Here is a 20,659-nt window from a genome sequence, read left to right as displayed (position 1 = left end):
TTCTAGAGGAGAGAAATTATACGCTGGCTACACTGCGCTTTATGTGAAACTTCTTTTATGATTGTGTTTCTCTACATGCTACAAAGACGGAAACATGAAATATAGTCATCGGTTTGGAATGCTGCTTTCGCCTTTTGTCAAAATATTTGTTCAGTCTGCAGATGAGTCCAGGGTGTTCGGCATTGATTTACACAATCCCACCTTTACGTGAAACGCACGCGTTTGAACTTTGGCCACTAACGTTGGCATCCTTGTTTTGGAATCTGTTTGCAGTTTTATTGGATTTAGTTTTGTTTATATAGCACCAAATGACAAAAATAGTTGCCTCAAGGTGCTTTGTATTATTAGGTAAAGACACTACAATAATAGAATGAAACCCCAACAATCAGACGACTTCAAATGAGCAAGCACTTGGCGATAGATAAGGAACTACTCGCTTCAAACAGGAAGAAACCTTCAGTAGAACCAGGCTCAGGGAGGGGCAGCCATCTGCCAGGAGCGGTTGAAGGTAATGTGAGGGAGAAATTGAGATTAGTAGCAGAAATGGTGTTAATGAGTCGAAGATTCTAACAGAAGATTAGTTAGATGCTGCCAAAAAGCCGATTGCCTGCCATCAAACTCCTTACACCCCTGGTTCATCCCAGTGCACAGACGTTGGTTGTTGTGTCTGCAGCTGAATGCAGATGGTTTGCCATTTTCTCAAAAGTAGAGCCGAAGCTAAGCCCTCCCCTACTGTTTCTGCGATTGGGATGAAAAGCTGCTAAAGCCAGCTGCTTTGACTCTGATAGGATGCTTGTAGGACCTTCAAGCCCATTCAGTTTTTTCCCTCAGATAGAGAGCAGCTGAAGATGGTCTTTTGACTGGAGGGGAGCCAAACCTGGGCACAGACGAGCTGCCCAGCCCCACACACCCAACTGTTCCAGCAGTGTAATGCAGAGATGATTAAGCATGTCATGGTGCTTTTGGTCCGCTGGAGTGACGAATTCCTCCCTCAAGTCTCTCTCCATCTGTCCTATACACCATGAGTCAAACACATTTGCTAGTGTTGTCACATTCTGCCCAATATGTAAGCAGGCTCGCTGTGAATTTATTGATTTCCTGAAATTAGCTACTTGCTTCAGTCTAATTAGAAGCCACTCACTTGCCTCCTAAGAGCTGCAGTTAGAAATGTTTTGGGCTAGTTTAGAACATTGTATATTTTATTCATTACTGCTGTTTATTCACTTGAATTTCACTTCCACTTCTGCCTGGAGGGATTTTCAAAATGTTTTGAGCTCTTGCGCACTCTGTGCATTACCCAGCCTAATAAAGTTTTCTTTGCTTGAATTTACTCCGCAACTGCAGTGAAATGGCGCCAGAGCAGTCATAGGAGGATATCTGTAAAGTAACTGCTAACACAGATCTTTCTAAAGGGACTGTGCTCGTATATCAGGCCTCAATTCAGTTGTTCAAGGTCCCTGCTGTACACTGAGACAGAATGCAGGCACACTTCCTCTTCAGTATTCTGGTCCACTCATCAGTGAATTAGTGTGGGGTCTGACTGCTCAGTTTAGTGGGAAAACGGCTTACATTTATTTGCATCTGTTTCTATTTAGTTCAGTCACTTTCCAACAGTATTTTCTCTGTAATTGTTTGTGCTTTCAAGACAACTAAGTGCACAGAGGGCAAGCATTCATATTGCCACCATAATGGACCATGCATTATATTACTTCAATCTTGGATCTCTCGCTAGGGCGCCACAAGGTAGAGAAATTATCTTCTAGTAGTTAAATAGCTGAACTATTGGCACAGGATCCCTCGTTCGCTCTCACACTACTCTCTCATTTTCTGTCTTCATCTCTTTTTATCGCATTCTGCTCTCCCCTCTCCCCCGGAGACATGCCATTTCCTTGGAAGAGAGCAGGCATATTTTAAACTGCATTTAACACTCAGCCACTTATTTCACTCCATTCGTTGAATTATTAAAATACCTTCATACCCCTTTAATTATTTTTCAAGCTCTGCCCCATCCCTGCAGAACTGATAATTGGTGTTATTTATCTAAACAATACCACAGTGTGACTCTTACAGTGGGAGTGCTTGAATAATGGATGAGGTGAATGCAAAGCAATTTTACTTACTCTCACTTTGGCACTGTTCATGTCAATGTGATGTTACCATTTCTGCTCGAGGAAAGGAAATGGCAGCCGCGTTCCTGCGTGTTTACTCCTTCCCCGCACGCTGTACTTATGATAACGCAAGACGTGATATTAACTTGCCAGGGAGGCTAGACTTGGTTAAATTTGTCAGTTCCTCTTGCCCAATTCCAGCGAGGCTTGTGGTTTCATAATAAAAAGCCTCTTTGAGGCTCTGGAATAAGGCCGAGGCACTTTGGCTGAAAGATAGAATGAACAAAAAGATGTTTTGGTTCGGGAACACTTCATTCAGTGTTTGGGGCACTTGGAGTCCTGCAGTGTTCTGTCATTTTTAGAGTGAGCATTGAAACACGCCATTGATGTCAGCGACTTCTTAGGATATGCTGTGACCGAACTGAAAAAGCAGATAGTAGTGTTGTGCAATTTAGAGTGATTGCAAGCATTTCGCACCTTTCATCAACCCTCTGCTGCAGCCTAACCGCAAGCATGTTTCTTTACTGATCTTTGATAGTAGTTACACTCGATTACTGATTAGTAATCCGATAAAGAAGCTGAAGCTTACGGAAAGAAGATCCATGCTGGAATCAGTGAAATCAAAACGGATACACTGGTATGATCTGACCGTGTTAAATTGTGATTGGTTTTTACCACCTGCTACATACAGGTGCTTTATTTTGAAGAGACTGGACTTTCAGAATAAAATTCTTAGAGTAACTTGTATAGAAATATCAGCACTGTTCACATTTCAACTAACAAGAAGTGTGAATAGCTGTGGCGTAGTTTGGTGGATAAAGAATGGAGGCGACCTGGCAACCAGCCAGAAGAAGCATCAGTGTTATATCAGTGTTATATATTACCACTTCCTGCAGGAACTTTCAGAATAAAATCAATGTAAAAACGAGAAATAGAGCACTAACTCAAATTGTCAGACTTTTTAATCCACTGTATACACAGCTAATCAGGTGTTTAGAATGATAGAGAATGATCATCTGGGGAAACTTGAGCAATGCATCCTTGATAATGAATCTGCCCCCATAATTGTGGTGTGATCTTCAAGCCACATCGCCCACTGATAAGCTGCTGGAGAGCAGCAAGAATTTCGCTAATTTTCATTAGCGCTCAGAGAAAAGTGGACCTGACGTAACTTTCTGTGTTGACATCTCACTTCTCCCCTCTGTTGCTCCTCAGCTTCAGCAGTGCAGCCCTTCAGCCCCTTCTGGTTCACCGTGGAGCCCCAGGACACGCTGGCCATCCGGGGGAACTCCGCTTTCCTCAACTGTTCTGCACACAGCGACGCAGCCACGCCGGCACACATCGAATGGAAGAAAGACGGCACCTTCATGAGCCTAGTTTCAGACGAGAGGAGAAAAATACTGCCCGACGGCACGCTGTTCTTCAGCCATGTGGTCCACTCTAAACATAACAAGCCAGACGAAGGAACCTATCAGTGTGTTGCCACCATTGAGAACCTGGGATCCATTTCCAGCCGCACGGCACGCCTCTCTGTAGCAGGTAAGGACTGCGAGATTGATCAGCATAGCCAGCATGTGATACAGTCCAAACTCAACTCTGGTTTATGCTTTCAAATGTGTTGTAGTTACTGTTGAGCTGTTGATCACTCAAAAGCCACTGTGAGATTATGGATGGAGCCGAAAAGCATTGACTAGACTACGTGTTTACCAGCAAGTGCTTTATAGACCTGCTGAACTCCCAACACGTGTTTGCACTTGTGCTGGCTGTCACATCAGAGTGAGTGTGCACATTCAAAAGCTGATTGACAAATGAGGCGATAAGGTTTAGATAATCCCAGCTTTAACTTTTTGTCAGGGCTAATGAGACGTCATAAGAAACAAAAGCTGTTTGTGCAGTGACTTAAAACCTGTCAGTCTTTGCTATGCTCCCCCCTTCACCACTGCATGCTATATGTGCACAGACATGTGGCGTCCGTATACATGAAAGGGTTTTGTGGTTTATTTTTCTTATTCTGTTGGGGGTTTTTTGTCCTTCAGGTGCTCGGCCATTTGTGCTTTCTTTTCTTTAAATTTCTTCACCTCGCCGGAGCCTGAATGCATTTGGATAAATGCTTGTAAAAAGGGTATTTTTTTCATTACTCGCTGTACAGTGTGACCTTGTTCAGCTCGGGAACAGCAAGTGACGTGGGATTATTAGGTGTTTTGAGTCAAGTCATGCCCCAAAATTCAATTTGCAGCTGCAGGAGCCACAGAATGCATTTACTGTGTGCTTTCTGCTCAGCCGTGCTCCGCCACATTTTAAAGACACTCGACAGAGACCTCTTGTTGACAATGGTATAGCGAGCCTCTCAGACAGCGAGCGCCTGTGTAAAGTTACTGTCCGCCTGCCGTTCTGTTACTTTTCATTGGTTTTTGAATTGCAAAGTAATGAAGCAGTATGTTAGCATTGCAGAGATCGAAAAGATTTTTTTTCTCCTTCACTCAAAAAGCTCGCGGTCTAACTGTGTGTGAGACGAGATCTCGCAGATACGACTTCCCTTGGGAAAAGGATATAATACTATTAGAGTGCAGCAGGGTTTAAAATAAAACATCGGATGGTCAAATAAAAGATATCAGCATTAAAATGATTCTGTGGAGTTTCCTTGTGAACAGACAAATTAGATCTATATTTATTTTCATGAAGACAAATGTGCTGAATGCACTTTGTCCTCCAATTTCATCTACACTGTGTGCACATTTACTAGGATACAGTCTTTGCTGGCACATTACAGTGTTTCCACGCGAATTATCACCCGTCCCTGTTGCATGCACGCCCGTCTTTGTGTTTTGAAAACAGGGATTTGTGCTACTATAAGTCAAAAACTCCACGGGGTAGCTTTAACTATGCAATGTTTGGCATCAGTGGCACAGATTTGATGAAACTTTGGAAGATGACATATTTACAGAAATGTCATTTTAATTGGAATCATTTTTACAGCTGCCATTTACTTCTACTCCAGCAGCGACAGGGGTGGGAGACAGGTGCTCCTGGAGTACAAATAATATCTCCCCCTGCGCTCGCCTATAATGCAAAAGGGACGTGTTTAGTTCTTGTTCCAAGATGTGTTTCCGCTTTGAGACAGCATCACAGCCAGTGGGATCTGTCTGGGTCAAACATGATGGGATGTTAGATTCAATCAATTTCTATTTGACGAGAGTAGCAGGTGAAATCTGTCAGCTTTTATAGGCCCACGTGCACATGCGTGCTCTGGGGCTCGCTGCTCACATGGTAATTTATAGACTTAAAAGCTTCAGCCACTGTGCATGTGCATATAAACACAGACGCATTTATGGTCGCGCTTACATAAGCCCATACGCGCGCGCACACTGCTGTATCTCCAGCTGTCTGGCAGGTGGCCAATAAAAAGGTTAATTGCAGTGTAGAGAGAGCAGGCCATTAGGCCGCCATCAGACCCTGGAACGATGGCGCAGGCAGGGGTGGAGTGGGCGTGACGTCTCCGATGTAATGACGGAATGAGTCACGGATGGCTGGCGTGGCAGGGAGCATATCTGACAAATACCGGGGTAATATCTGGGATTGATTGCAAGGGGACGTGCTGCTCATTCTTCTCGAGCAAACGCGTCTACTTCCACACAGCGACGCAATCACGACAGCGCCGCGCTCTCCCGCTTTACCTCTTTGCCCTGATGGGCTCCGCTACCTGACTTTTTTCAGTTCTGTTTGTTTATATGCACAAAGTGAAGGTGGAAACAGTATTTAGATTCAGTGAAAGACAAAACACGGTTAGAAGAACACACGGGAATGTAACCAATCTGAAGGAAATCACTGTTTAAAATGCAGTGAAGTAATTCAGACTGTTTCGTATCATTCAGCTGACGTGGGAATTATTTAAAAATGACTGTATGTAAAGAAATAAAACAATTAAAAGTCCTGTTTCATATATTTATATAGAGAGATGTTTAAAGGATTTTTTTCAGTTTCAACATTTGTTATTTTTCATAGCCTAGCTCTGAGCTCTCATTCATGTACACACGGTAAGATCTCTCTGCCTTGTGTTCCCTCTTTGCTCTCGCTTTGTCATCCAGTCTGTCTGTGTGTGTTTTAGCCTCTGTGTGTGCACAGTCAGATAGTGTGGAAACACAAGCAGGGCTCAGATGAAAGAGAAGGGGAATGTGGCCTAGTGGGGCGCAATCTTATGCATTCAGTTTGAGTCTATGCGAGAGAGAAAAGGAGGGGGGGGGAGTGAGAGAAATTATAGGGCAGAGAAGGAGTGAGCGGTATACAGCAGTGTTGGCCAGGACACAGAGCGAGACGCGCGTAATGAGAAATCCCATCTTAACTGTCTGCTGTTCTCCCACGCAGCCGTCTCTCCTCCCACCGGCACGCTTTGAACTCAGCCCTCTTTAAGAATCGCTTGAGGTGAGCCCCACCTCACTGCCGCTTAACAGGGAAACCCCCAAATGAGAAAATGGAGAATTTATTTTGCCCTCTCACTGTCTTGGAGCCTATTTGGTTTGTTTTTCCTATCTGACGTCTGTGTATGTATATGAGGCAGCCAAATCAAGTGCTTCACCTCTGTTCTGCTGTGCACTCTCTCTCTTTCTGTCACCTATAGGTTACTCCGGCATATAAAGATGGCAAAAGCCACTTATTGCTTTGCTTTGATATCATGCTTCACTGAAATCTCATTTTTCCCCTCCCCACAGTGGCAGAAATTATAAACTGAACACCGGCACCCTTCACGTGTCACATGTGTCGCCTCATATTTAATAGTACTCATCCTTTGATAGAGTCGGACGCCTTTTGAAGGATTTAGGAGTGTCGGCAGATTCTTTAATCCCCTTTTTTTGATGTATTTTAATCTGTTTTTTGACGAGGGGGGTAGGGGAGGGGGTGCGTCACACCCCCGGAGAAATGACGGCTTGAAAATGTGGAAAAGGATGATTGCATCACCGTTGCAGGGGGAGCGCTTTGTGCTGTTGTCGGAGGCACTTTGTTGTACTTGCAGTTAAGTTGACATCTTTACATATTGTGAATAATCACAAGTCAGCTGTGTTTTCACAACATAAAATGGATGTCAGCCAAACACGGATCAAGACGTTCAATTGGGATGAAACATAATAGGGCACTGAGGTTGCCATGGTTCGCAAGATTTCCTTTGAATGACTCTTTTGTGTGTAGTACATTTTCTTCGTTCAGTGGCTCGGGTAAATAAAATGGTAAAAGGTTGCAAGGGAATGAATGGATACATGGTTTTATATGCCCGCTTTGAAAAGGATTTTATCTGAGTTGAGTGATTTTGTTTTGTTTCTGTTTTTTTATAAGCGGCATATCATTACTTTTCACTTAAGGACAGGCAGACTTTTTTTTTTTTTAGCCTTTTAAGGCGCGATTGCGTCAAGTTTTGACAAACTCGCACATTCACCAGGTGGCTCGAGTAATATGCTTTGGCAGCTCGGTTTAATCTTTGTTAAAACTACCTCGGTGCATTCAGCTCATCACATAAAGCCTTTTCTCCAGCCATGACAGGGACCGCTGCAGTTCAAGTTTCTGTTGAAATATTAAACTCAACACGGATTGTATTTATAAAATGTTCGTCAGAGATGGACGTGGCTGCTTTAAGGCAAGAGTACCTAGAAATACATGTATCAGGATGGTTTTATTGGCCTCTTAAAGCTTAAGAATGACCATTTTTAGGTTTACATGCAGCTTGGATACATACCCATCTGCACTCACCTGATTTCTGGAACACTGTATAAATGATTTCTACTTTCTATGTGTTTTATTTTGCTGTGAAAGCTACTTTTGGCTGGTCCCTTATTCACAAGTTGGTCACCACAGTGAGCGGCTCTGCATGTTTGATTTAGCAGATTTCTTTAGGTAACTCCGGCTGCCTCTGGGACTCAACCACAAAGGGATTTGTCTTTCCTCCGGGGGATCAGACTTACTTGTGCTCTCTGCTTGTTAGGTGAATGTATAAACCACTACGCTATAATTGTGTTCATTCTGTGAAACATTAATTATACTTAATGTGAGAATTAAAAAATATATTTTCTTACCAATTGTGTGTCTCTGTTGGCTAAAGTCTAATTAGGTCACTGGAGAGCATGCGAGTCCTCCTTAGATATTCTGAACTTTGTTTTCTCCCCTTTTTAGGATCAATATATAAACCTCACCCTGTTTATAATAAACACACAAAGCAAATAAAATCAAGGACAAACAAACACCGGTCTTTTCCCTGCTATGTGCGCCGATACAGCCCAATCAGCTCACGTCTAACCACTCACGCCCACGAGCTTCTCAGCTGTTCGCTGAGGGTTATGTGTTCACTTCATTCATTCATCCTCTACTTCCCTTTCTTTCCTTTACCTCTCTCACCTTTGTCTTGCTTTCTTTGTCAGTTCTCTGAGTCACTAAATCACCCTCCCGTCCTTTCTTTTTACTCCCTTTACTACCCCTCACAGTCTTCCATTTTCTCTTTATTATCCTTTCAGTCCTCCACCTTTCAACTGCTTCTACACACTCACCGGTATTCACAGGCTCTAGCACTCACCCATTTTGCAGGCCCACAGTGGCCACGGCAGTTACATAGCTCCATCTAAAATATAGAATAATAAATCTCCAAAACAAAAAATCTCAGAGGAGCTCCAAAAAAGAAACAAACTGTTAGATTTGTATTGTTGATTGTCATTTATGCTTGGAGATATTTACTTATATATGCTTAGAGTTTTGTAATTAGTTGTAGATTGGTAGAGGTTTTGATCCTTGATAGTCTGCAAACTTTGTGTGTATTAGACAGCACTTTGGGAGCATGAGAGGTCATACCGTGTCTTATTGTTTTATGGTAGGATTAACGTAGCTACATCTGTTCTAGTCTAAGTGCTCTTTGTTTAGATGAACTGCAGGACTTCCTCACCGTGTTATCTAGGATGAACCATCTAGGGTGAGGGGGAGGCTACCCTCTTCCTGACCAAGGATGTTTAACCCTTTGATCAGCAACACACACACACACACACACACACACACACACACACACACACACACACACACACACACACACACACACACACACACACAGGCAAGGTACTCTTTGTTTGTATGTAGACGTCGTATGTTAATGAACCTATGCATATTCATGTAACCTCAATAAAAGGACAGTGTTACGGGAGGACGGACGAGAGCTACTGGGGTCAAGCGAAGGAACGGCGTTTGTCTGGTTCTCTCCCGTGCACGAGTACCATGAAGAAGTTTGCCTACTTGCGTCTTGCTTGCAGTGTAATTATATTGTCTTCAACGTTCCAGCGGATGGGTTCAAGCTACAAACCTATCACAAACCATCCACATCTGTTTTTCCTCATGAATTTTTTATTGTTTTTGAGAGTGTCTACATTGCAAATCTTGAGTATGTCAACACTAAAATGAATTTTTTAAAAAAATACTGAGTTGGAATTCAAAGACACCAATGCCTGAAAGCAGTTGGTTCGGTCCCACCAATTAAATTCCTGCAGTCTCTACGTATTGCATATATTAAATGATTGTGGACTGATATGAATCAAAACTTGACTGGTTGACAGAGACGTGCAACCCCAGGGTGGTGATTTTTACTCATGTCCTGTTTACACTTGACACCTACAACAGTTGCAGATGGATCCAGGCTTTAATCTGCACCCTGCAGTCAATTTGTTGTGATTTGGAGCGACTGTTTTTAAAAATTCATGTCTCTTCAAACGCAGTTAAGTGCTGCGTAGGAATAATATTACCTCAAATATGCAGTAGTGTATTTTAAATTTCTATATAGCTTGTCAGGCATTACAGTTACCTTTGATCTGCATGCTGACAGATGTCTTCACAGGCATGAGCTTGCTCACTGCAAGAACCATAAGCAGGCTAACAAGTCCCTGTCCTCAGATGAATGAATCATTACCCCACACGTTTTCAGATGCATGACAAGCGAAACAACTGTAATGCACAGTTTGCGTGACTGTGGAAAGCGGGATAAGATCGACTTGGCTTTCCTTTATAATTTTGGCATTCCAGTGTAAGCCGATAAAGTTGGATGACCATCCAGACACCCATCTTCATTCGCTTATCCAATTCAGGGTTGCCATTGGGCTGGAGACTATCCCAGCAACCTCTGTGTGAGAGGCAGGGTACGCCCTGGGTGGGTCGCCAGTCTGTCGAGTTGTAAATTTGATTGATGGAATTTTGTTCTTCTTTTGGATGGACAGAAGAATCCAAAAATCCAAGCATAGATTCTGGTTGCTCCCAATGCAAAAAGGCGTTTCCCACTGATACCCAATTATGTGCCTCTTTCCTGCTGAGTTGAGGGTTGTTGCAGTGATGAATTGTTCTGTCCCGGAAGCAGTGTCAGGATCACAGTGGATTCCATTACCCTGATTTTCATCTCTCTCTGGCACATGTCAGGAAGGAGTGAAGTCAGCTCGAGATAAAGGCGAAGAAAGAGACACTTAGGCGCTTTCATCATATGTTAAGATGAAATTGAAAACATGTAGCTATCTTTGGGACAAAAGTCATGAAATTTGGAAATACAAAGACAATAAAAAACAAAACAGAAATTGGTATATGAGTAGTTGGATCTAACTGTAAAGATGAGACTAAACAGGACAAAGAGAAAGAGGACGGAGAAACTCGGCAGCTGAGAAAATATGATGCATGATGTAGGATATCTTGGTTGAGGATGGAGCTTTTGGGAAAGATCCATCTTTTTTTTGCTCTCTAGAGGCTGGCAGTGGGAGAAAAGTGTCGGCGGGGAGTCTGTTGGGCTGGAGGTAGATGACAGCCTCCATTTTACGTGTATTCACTGACTGATTAGGTCCTCTGGGTAGGTGGAGAGGCTGATGGAGACAGCCCTATCTCTACTCTCCAGACACCGCAGTGTCTAGTGTGTGGTTTTGTGTGTGTGCATAGAAATTTACACCTACGCACTTAATTGTCTTTATGCTTTCAGAATTTTTCCAGTTGAACACCGGTGCAACAGAAGTTTGTTGCTACACACGTTAGCTGCTTCAACACAGGCTTGTTTCAAGCTTTTTCTGTTTTTGCAACGACTTAATCTTGCTCCTATAAATTGTCTCCCAAAAAAGTCCTCATCACACAAGTCACTGCTAAATCAAGTTTTTTGTATAAAGAGTTTTTTGTGTTTGTTTCTTTGAAGAGGATCGTCTTCTCAGTCACATATGCTGCTCAAATGTTAGATTAAATATGGCATAAAATTGTAATTGTAAAGGTAATAGCTGTAAGTCAGAAGCTCAGGCTTCACAATGTTCGCTTTCCCACATTTTTGTATCCTCAGGCACACAGCTCTCTCTGTGAGCATGTAAGCCCGCCCACCTGCACTTCCAACCTCCTGTTACAGAGGGGCAGCCAATCAAAAGAAAACTCAAAGAAGCGTGGCCTTAAAGGAGGGAACTCTAAAACAGATTGATTCAAACAGAGGATGGACTCAGGAGTTATGTTATATAAGACGAATGGACTGTGATTTCTGAGAGATTTTATAATCTCCCTTTCTACATGAAACGATGATGTGCTATGATCCTGTCCCATTATCTTTATTTCCTTTTGAGTTCATCACCTTAAACACCACAAATACTCAGTGTTCGCTGGATGTGCACAACCAGCAACTGGGCAATTAAAAATTACTGGCACTGTTTTTACTTCGGATTCTATTTCTCATGTAACCCTGTCCATTTATCTGGGCTTGGGACCAGCACTGGGAGGAGACTAGCTTGCACCTGCCTGAGGCTGTGGTCTGTGACTCCTCCCCGTCTTGAACCCAGGATCATTCCTGTGTACTGTGACTGTAGGGTGAGCACTAGACCATAAAAATTAAATGTTTAAGTATGAGTTAGAGCTCAAATATGACCATTTATACTAGTTACTGGTTGACTTTTTTTCTTTCTAAACCCCATATAAGACCTGGCGCTGCAGACTTACTTGTGGGTACATGGATATATAGAGAAAACACACCAACTCCTCTGTGAAATAAATTCCACAACAGTGCTAAAAGTAGCACAAACATACCCTCAGAGATAATTTCGGTGTCTGTGCCAGATTATACCCTACTACACGGAGAGTGTTTGAAAAAACAAAATACCTGGGGACATTTTCTTCGCTACAATGAAGCCGCAGTTAGAATTTCAAATTAAAGTGAAGTGTCCAATTGAGCTGAGAACATTTCCAGCCTGTTTCTACACTACGCTGGTACAATTACGATGTTCTAATGACAGTGATAATTGACTGCTGCCGTCAGCGGGTGAAGATAAACTCTTAATGACTTCCCAAACTCGCTCTCTTCTCCTCTGTGTTTTTCGGGGCCTCTGCTCCCCACCGTGCACCTCGACTCCCCTGCCAGCTGAACTTCAATTCACAACTGTACATAGTGCATCTCCCAGTATGTGGGAGGCATCTGCACATCAGTGAAGAAACTTCACTGCTCAAGGCTTTCCACACAACCTTAGAGATTTCCCTTAAATGTTCTCATTTTGTCTTTGGACCCAAAGGATAAAATCCCAGCATTGGTTACAATTTGGCTGGTTGCACATCATGTTAATCAGCTTGAGTGTTTTTGTCTTTTATAGACATCTTGCTACCATCTGCCCTAATATATCTACTAGTACTTGAACAGCATCATTTCAGGATCTCATGCAATTTTGAATTGGGCATCAGCGGCTATAGTTGTATGTGGGATTTCCTTGAAATGTGTTAACACCCTCGTAGGATGAATTTAACACATTTACCACATTTCACTAAAGCGATACACTAAATAAGACTATTCAAAATCTGAATTTGTCACATTAAAAGGAACATCACAGGATATGCTTTTACACCAAAAAGCATATTGGATAAACAACCAGAAATTAACATTAATGCTGCAAGATGTTGGGGAGATAAGTGAATTTAAAATATCAAAATTGAGCTGTGGTGTCTGGCACCAAAATGTTAACAGCAGATCCTAAAATCCCTGTAAGTTGTGAGGTGGGACCTCTGTGGATCTCACAGATGCTGGATTGTATTGAGATCTGGGGAATCCAGAGGCCAGGTCAACACCTCAAACTCGTTTTGCACCTGAATCCTATTGCTTTGTGTCAATGTTTCCATAAAAGGGTGCAGGTAACTCAACAGACCAGGCCACTTTCGTTGATCCGTGGTCCAGTTCTGACGCTCACGTGTGCATTGTGGGTGTTTTTAGCAGTGGACAGGGGTCAGCATGGACACTCTAACTAGTCTGCAGCTATGCAGGCACATACACCACAAACTACGATGCATTGTATATTCTGACACCTTTCTTTCAGAAATAGCATTACATTTTTGGGCTATTTGATCTACAGCAGCTTGTCTATTGCATCAGACCACACGGGTCAGCCTTCCATGTGCATCAGTGAGCCTTGGCCTGTCGCTGGTTTACCACTGTTCCTTCCTTGGGCCACAGTTAATAGACACCGATCATTGCAGACAGGGAACACCGCACAAGAGCTGCAGTTTTGGAGACGCTCTGACTCTGTCGTCCAACCATCACAACATAGCCCTCGTCAGACTCGCCCAGATCTTTACACTTGCCTGTTTTTCCTGCTGCTAACATGTCAGCTTCGAGGGCAAAGTGTTCACTTTGGGCCTAACACATCCCACCCTGTAACAGGTACCATGATGAAGAGATAATCGCTGTTATTCACTTCACCTGTCAGTGCTCATAGTGTTATGCCTGATCGGTGTAGTTGTGTATAGAGGTTAGAGACTGATTTAGAATAAATTCTTCACTTCTCTCACCTACCTGGATTCTTGTTGAGCAAAACCGACTGCAAAGAATCTTTCATCAAGTATTTAAAAAGACAACTTCAATCTAAAATTGTTAGTTTGTGTAGTTACTTTTGAACCTTTGAAAATGGTAGACTGTGTAAAAAAAAAGGCTGTAATTGATGAAAGTCTGCACTCACATCTTCATTGTGTCTTTTCAAAACCACTGTGAAGGTGTACATAAGCATAATTACAAAAATGATGTCGTTGCCATTACAAATATTGTGTTCTGAGTGGAACTGTGTTAAAATACGAAGCTCAGAGTTAATGGAGAGTGACGTCTGTGGTAGGAGGCAGATCTTACCAACCAAGTTACTTACAAATGACTTCAAATGACAAATTTGACTTTTAACTGTGGTTTGGCAGGATGATGGAATGGTCGCGTTGACAGGTCTCACAGTATGAAGGGACACGTAGACCTCCTCAGGTGACTGCACAGCAGGGTTCACTCCTAAATCTAAAAAAGAAAAGGTTGCCCGAGGAGAGCGTTATTTAAAGCTTCTCTGAATCCACATTAAAAAAAAGAAGAAGACACCTGGCTACACTTGAGAGCATTTTGTTTATCCTTCCCTCCCTCATTGACATTCACTGGTTATGTCTCCTACCTTGTGGTTCTTCAGATAGAGACACGTACGCTGTTAGGGACCAGTGTGCTCATCCACGTTTCCCTTTCATCTCGCAATCCCCGTCCAAGTGAGCATACATGAGGCAGTTTTGGGTTTTCATACTAAAGCGTCCCCATGTTTCAAAGCCAAATTGGTCTTCATAAGGCTTTTGAACCCTGAAAGAGAGTTCACTCTCAGTTTTTTTTTTTTTGATGGCTCCCCACGCCTCTAGGAAGTCTTTTGAAATACACCTCGGCATTCATCAGGCAGCTGCGGTGGACAGCAAAAGTGAGATTGGGGGGGAGAAGTTTTTATGCCACGTTGATGGGGACCAGCCAGCCTGGAGTTTTCATATTCAAGGTCACTTGTTTTGACAGCTGTTCATTTAGTTTATAGGGAGTAGTTTCATAAAAACTCATCCCAATATCAATGCTTTTATGAGCCTCTTCACTCAGTCACTCCTGTCTTGGCAGAAATCGGACTAAATAATGACAGCATATATCATATCTTTTATAGGACAGCTTATGTATGATGGTCTATTGTGAGTAAATGTGCAGTTCCAGGGTGACGGAGATGGGATTTGATTTTGTTGCTCTAGATGTAAATAAAATATGGTTGAAATGCATATTTTAACCCGGCTTATGCTGAAGATGCAAAAAGAAAAAGAAAAAAGCCTGTGTGTGTGTGTGTGTGTGTGTGTGTGTGTGTGTGTGTGTGTGTGTGTGTGTGTGTGTGTGTGTGTGTGTGTGTGTGTGTGTGTGTGTGTGCGCAGTTGTGTTTCATTGCTTATTTTAAACTGAAAACCTCCTCGCTTTGGGCATAGATGGAATATAGTGAAGAAACTAAAGTGTGAAGTACCCAGAGCATCTCTGCTTTCTGTGCTTCAGAGATCAACATTATTTATGGGTTTCCATGAGCACTTATGGATATTACGACGGCAGTAGGAGAGGTGGGGCTTGCATGGAGAGGGCTACGTTTAAGGTGTGAGAGGTGACGCCTTGAAAACGTATTTCTCTCCACTTCCGCTCAGTTCACATCCCACGCTTTCCCTTCCAGCTGACTGGATTTAATCTTCTCCAAAAATGCCTTTTTAGTCCTCGGTTCTCCTGCCTCACTTAAGGTACATTCATTGATATTTTTTTTCCCTTCAGTGACAAAGAGGCTTTGTCTCTCCCCAAAATGGCCACATTCTGCTTGACGACCCTTAATGGAAACTTCATTTGCATTTATTTAGTTGCTTTTACGCAAAACGCACACATTCCTCTCTTGGTGTCACTCAGAGCTAACACAAGGGATGGGGGAAGAAGGGCGTTTTGAAGGTAGCAGGCTGGATGGGTGGTACTCATCACGTATTCTCATGTGTTCTACAGAGCGACGGTGACAAACATAAAGGGCTGAATGACAAACCGTACGTGCTCTTCATCTAGAATAAGGACTGTTTGGGGAGCCTTTGGAGCCTGTTCAGACCTGCTTGAACACTGGAGTCTGTCTTAATGCACAGGGGCATGGCATGTGGGATGCAGGCAAGAGCTGTGTGAGCGAGAGCGACGTGTGAAAAAGGAGAGTGCGATAAACAAGGGGAGATGGAAAGCAAGGGAGTGATGAGCTGTTTCGTTGAGCGCTTCGGCTACGTGACGGAAAGTGTTTGAGTGCGTATGTGTAGATCCTCCTTTCACCGAGTTGCCCTGAACTCTGTGTGTGAGGGCCCAGGGGAGGGTGTTCAGGCTTTCCCCACCGTCCCCACACCATGCTGTCACTTCATGACTTTTTGATTAGTGGATGGTGAACTGTGGAGGTGTTGAATTAAGGAAGGAGTGTGTGTGTGTGTGTGTGTGTGTGTGTGTGTGTGTGTGTGTGTGTGTGTGTGTGTGCACCCGAGCATGATTGCAGGGCAGCATGGTGTTTGACTCGCTGAGTTGAGTCTGATGAGACTTGATTGATGATTTTTAAAAAAAATAAAAGTAGAGGCTTCCTGCTGTTAGTGTTGAACTGTGTTGTTACGGGATTGTGTCATACAACTGTTTGCGTGCTTTCTTGAAGATTGTGGAATATCTTGTGCTCCAAGGTCAATATCACGTCTTTTTGCTTTCTTTCTCTCACACGTTGACAGGTCAGATGAGGCAAAACAGCACCACAACAGCACGCCTTCCATTCTACACGTCTATCCATCTCACCTTTTAGATGTCTTGCGCGTTTAATGCTTACCTATCAATACCTTTTACATTTACAGCCAGGTAACGGAAAACTAGCCTGCATGTAGCGGTTTCATATGAGCACATGGCTTTCATTGCTGTGGATACGTGCGGTCGTGTGGTTAAAGGACAGTAATGCTTTCAGCTTGTATCATTGTAATGTGACATTTAGTTTGCTGGACAACACAATGTGCCGGCAAACAAATCGTCAAATCTATATAGTTAACACTGATCGGCACAGCATCTGCTGCGTTTGAAGGCAATGCGCTACAGATGGACTGAAGTAATTGCTATTAATGCCAAACTGTCAGGCCGACCAGGTGTTCTACAGATCTGTTGCGTCCTTTTCCATTAGGCATCAGCGACTGATTAGACTGCCTTCATGTTGCTTTGCATTATTCCTGATATGATTATTTTTTTCAATCAGAGTGCATTGTTTTCTTCTATGTATGAAAAGGCACAGCTGCACATTTGCCCTCAGTAAATAATATATCCGTTTCATATTTCCACATTTAATTAACAATAATAAAGCCGGCGAGTGAAGAGACGTACTCTGGGGCTATGGATGCTTCACACTCTGTGATCCTCATTCAAATACTAATCTTGTCCTCCTGCAGCCTTTTCAATATGTGCATTATGCTTTTGCAATGTTTGATGTCTGTGTTTGCGTTAGTTTGTTTAGTCGGCGCTTACGCGTGGCATCTGCAGCTCACCAGACGTGGCTAATGAACTTTGAAAGTGTGTTGTGTTTTACGCATGTCTACATGGAGAGATTGGTCTTCTCCGTTTGTCAGATTCCTTGTCGAAATATGAGCGGCTGTGCTCGGGCTGTTATTGACGCTCACTGGAGCATTTCGGAAAGATGTTTACATGAATGCGGAAAAGAGAGGAAAAACAATCATAACTGTTTTCTGATCTCTCAGCACTTGACAGGCACAAGCAGCCGGCTCCTTTCACTAATAATAAATTCATGGCTGTAAACTTTGACTGGAAAATCCCAAACTAATATAGTTACTAGTTGAATAAATGTTGCTTAAGACTTGAGATTTAGACAATCTCTAATGGCCTGTCACTTGGCAATGAGAGGTGTTGAAAATTTGCACTAAAACCCTTTTTTATCCGAACATAAAGTAACGCAATGTTCTGATTTGAAATTCAAAATGATGCTAGAGTTATTTATAGGATGGATCCAGTATTTGGATCAGATATCAGTCCAGAGCTAGCTCAGGAAGTGTGATCGGGTGGAGGTGATGATGTTCTGTCTCTTATACAACAATACAGAAAAGAATACAGTACTATGAGTTTGTGTTAGTAGTTTTGCGTACAAAGTAGTACTTTTGTAATGTTATTTACATTACATTAGCTCAATCATTCATTTATTAGCCATTTTAGCCTATGGTAAATAGTTGATTTCCCATTGGCAACGGCAGCTCAAGCGAAATAGTAATGCGTCCCAAACTAAATGGCAATGTGTATTTAAGGATGATACAAGAAGGGAACATGATTTGAAACTCACTCACTTTTGAGTCTTTTGAGGTGCTTCACTAAACAGGAGGTATTTCCTCCACTGGTCTTACAAACCACGATGGTACTACTTGCATATTACCTTTTGTGGCTCACTCATCACCCCTTGGCTGTCTAAAGTACTTCCAGAGCTTACTTAACTGTCTTTGTTATGAACAACTTAGGTTAGCGCTGTCGCGGCAGCTGCTCTAGTCACCAAGTCATCGTCTTCCATTTGTAGTTTTTGCTGCGTGTGGGAGCAGCTGGGTGAGGGCCCCCTCTTCAGCTGTAGAAGATCTGTAGTGTCCCTGTACTTATGGTACTTAAAAAAGAAAGAAAGAAAAGAAAATGGTGTATGGCATGTATATCTATAGTACCTTGCCACATCCTCACAATATAAAGCATACGTGGCTATGGGAAGGTTTGCTCAAACTTGCAACGTACACCTGGTAGTTTGTTCGGATTAACCATAAACAAACCGCTCTGGAACTCATTTGGAGCCACACTATGACCACCTCTTCCAAAAGGTCTTGGCGCGGTTGTTTTGGTCCACACCGACCGAGTGAGGTCATTGTATTCACACTTGCACCAAGGGGGAAAAGAGCCAGATTTCACTTAAATGGACTAAACAGCGCAGGTGTGCAAACACCTTAAGAATGATAATTGACAATTTGCCACTGCATCACACCTCTTGACCAAGTAAAGGATGATGAATGCTCCTGGTCATGTGCAGCGACATCATCACCTTGCATCCGTGCGAGCCTGCATCTGTGTGTTTGCAAACATCTGCTGCTTAAACGGTGCCAGCCCCATACTCGCAGGCATATAGTCACACAAATGCATGCATAGCCACTACTGTTTCTTCCAGTGATAAAAACTAAACAAGTGGCGCTTCAAAAATTGTCAGCGGCCACTCTGTCTGTCTGTGTACCCTACACTTTGAAAGGCAATTCCCTTTAAGTTAAGGAGTGAAGCTGTCTGCAGCACGTTTCGTGCTGTAATAGCAACTCACTTCTAATCCTAGTTATGCAGGAAACATTTTTTGTTCTACCTTAGCTTCATTGGGGTATAATTTGAAGCAGACACCCACACATGGATTTTTAAATGAGTACTAAATCATGCTGAAGAATAAGTTAGCTGTGTGCTTGTATGTGGTGGTTGGCACATTTACATTTACTTCCCTCAGATCAGTGGAAATGATGAGAGCTTTGTAGAAAATTGTCATCATTTCTTGAACATAAACTACAAGCTAACAAAAAGCCATGTCATTAGTAACTGTAGTGATGCTTGATTGCACAAAAATGACTACTGCACTACTAAAGTCCTAGTTTTTCTTGTGTTTACAATGGCCTTCCTTTGCTCCATTGCCCCCCAAAACAAACACACACACACACACACACACACACACACACACACACACACACACACACACACACACACACACACACACTCCATCATTTCTACTGAGCAAGACGCTCAATTTTCACCCGACCCCATCCTCCATCCATCTCATTTCCCTGCTAGCTGCACTTGCAGAGCTGGAGCATAAACAGAGCAACAGGGCTGCTGATAGCATCTGCAGATGTGCCGGCAACATCCCCAGATAAGAACCAGCAGCAGCATGCCCCCTCTCTAGCAAACAATAGAGCTCCTACTGAAATGTGTGGTAGGAGAATGGAGAGGAAAAAGAGGAGGGGTGATAGGAGTGGGTGGAGGTGAATCTGAGTGTAATGGAGGGAGTGGGAAAGAGACAGCGCAGTGGCAGAGAAGAGTCTGAAGGAGAGAGCTGAATGTGGAGAAGCTCTCCGTGTGCCCATCGAGAGCCGGACAAGGGTGTGTTTACTCGGTTTATCTGGATGGCCTGTCAAGCTACGGGAGGGTGGAGGGGCTCTTCATTCCAGTGGAGGGGTTGGGCGTTGCTCGAGGCCTTAAGGAAATAAGCACTTGAAGAAAGATGTGAGGGCAGGCCAGCGGTAGCCGCTCTTTGTTCCTCACGTGTTGGGCTTGATTGACAACTCCTTTATAATCCCACAGGTGACTCCTCTGACATTGGAGGCTGCTCTGTGGAGCTTCTCTCTGCAGCCTGTCTTACCTGCCACCCCCCTCCACCCGCTTTCCCCTGATAAGGAAGCCAGGGGAAAGCAGGGAGGTTAGACGGGAAGCGCAAAGGGATTTATGGTTGTAGTGCCAACGCATTTATCTGTGCTTGGGTAATGGGAGCATCCGCTCCTATGGCAACGACCTCTGCAGAAGGTCAACCCCAAAATGGGCTGACAATGAGCTAAACTCCCAGTAAAAAAGCAAGACACCTTAACATGATTAAAGGGCCTAATGCAATCTGTATTGTTTTGGCTACAACTCAATTATCTTTAATGAAAGAGAGCTTTTCCACTAGAAACAACATTCAGAAGCTCTGTTTAAGAAACCCCCTCCCCCACAT

The 20,659-nt window shown here is 43.2% G+C and overlaps 1 protein-coding gene across 8 annotated transcripts in view; it reads left to right on the top strand.

The window, feature by feature from the left end:
* The window catches only part of neo1a (neogenin 1a), a 160,227-nt gene that overhangs the window by 53,933 nt on the left and 85,635 nt on the right, over window positions 1-20,659 (top strand). For all 8 annotated transcript variants that reach the window (XM_080884018.1, XM_080884016.1, XM_080884012.1 and 5 more), the window contains exon 2: window positions 3,324-3,647. In XM_080884018.1, coding sequence (XP_080740144.1) covers window positions 3,324-3,647 — 324 coding nt within the window. The remainder of the gene's footprint in view (window positions 1-3,323; window positions 3,648-20,659) is intronic.

This window comes from Rhamphochromis sp. 'chilingali' (genome assembly GCF_963969265.1).
Source record: "Rhamphochromis sp. 'chilingali' genome assembly, chromosome: 6".
Lineage (NCBI taxonomy): Eukaryota > Metazoa > Chordata > Actinopteri > Cichliformes > Cichlidae > Rhamphochromis > Rhamphochromis sp. 'chilingali'.
This window is presented reverse-complemented; position numbering and strand designations above follow the sequence as displayed.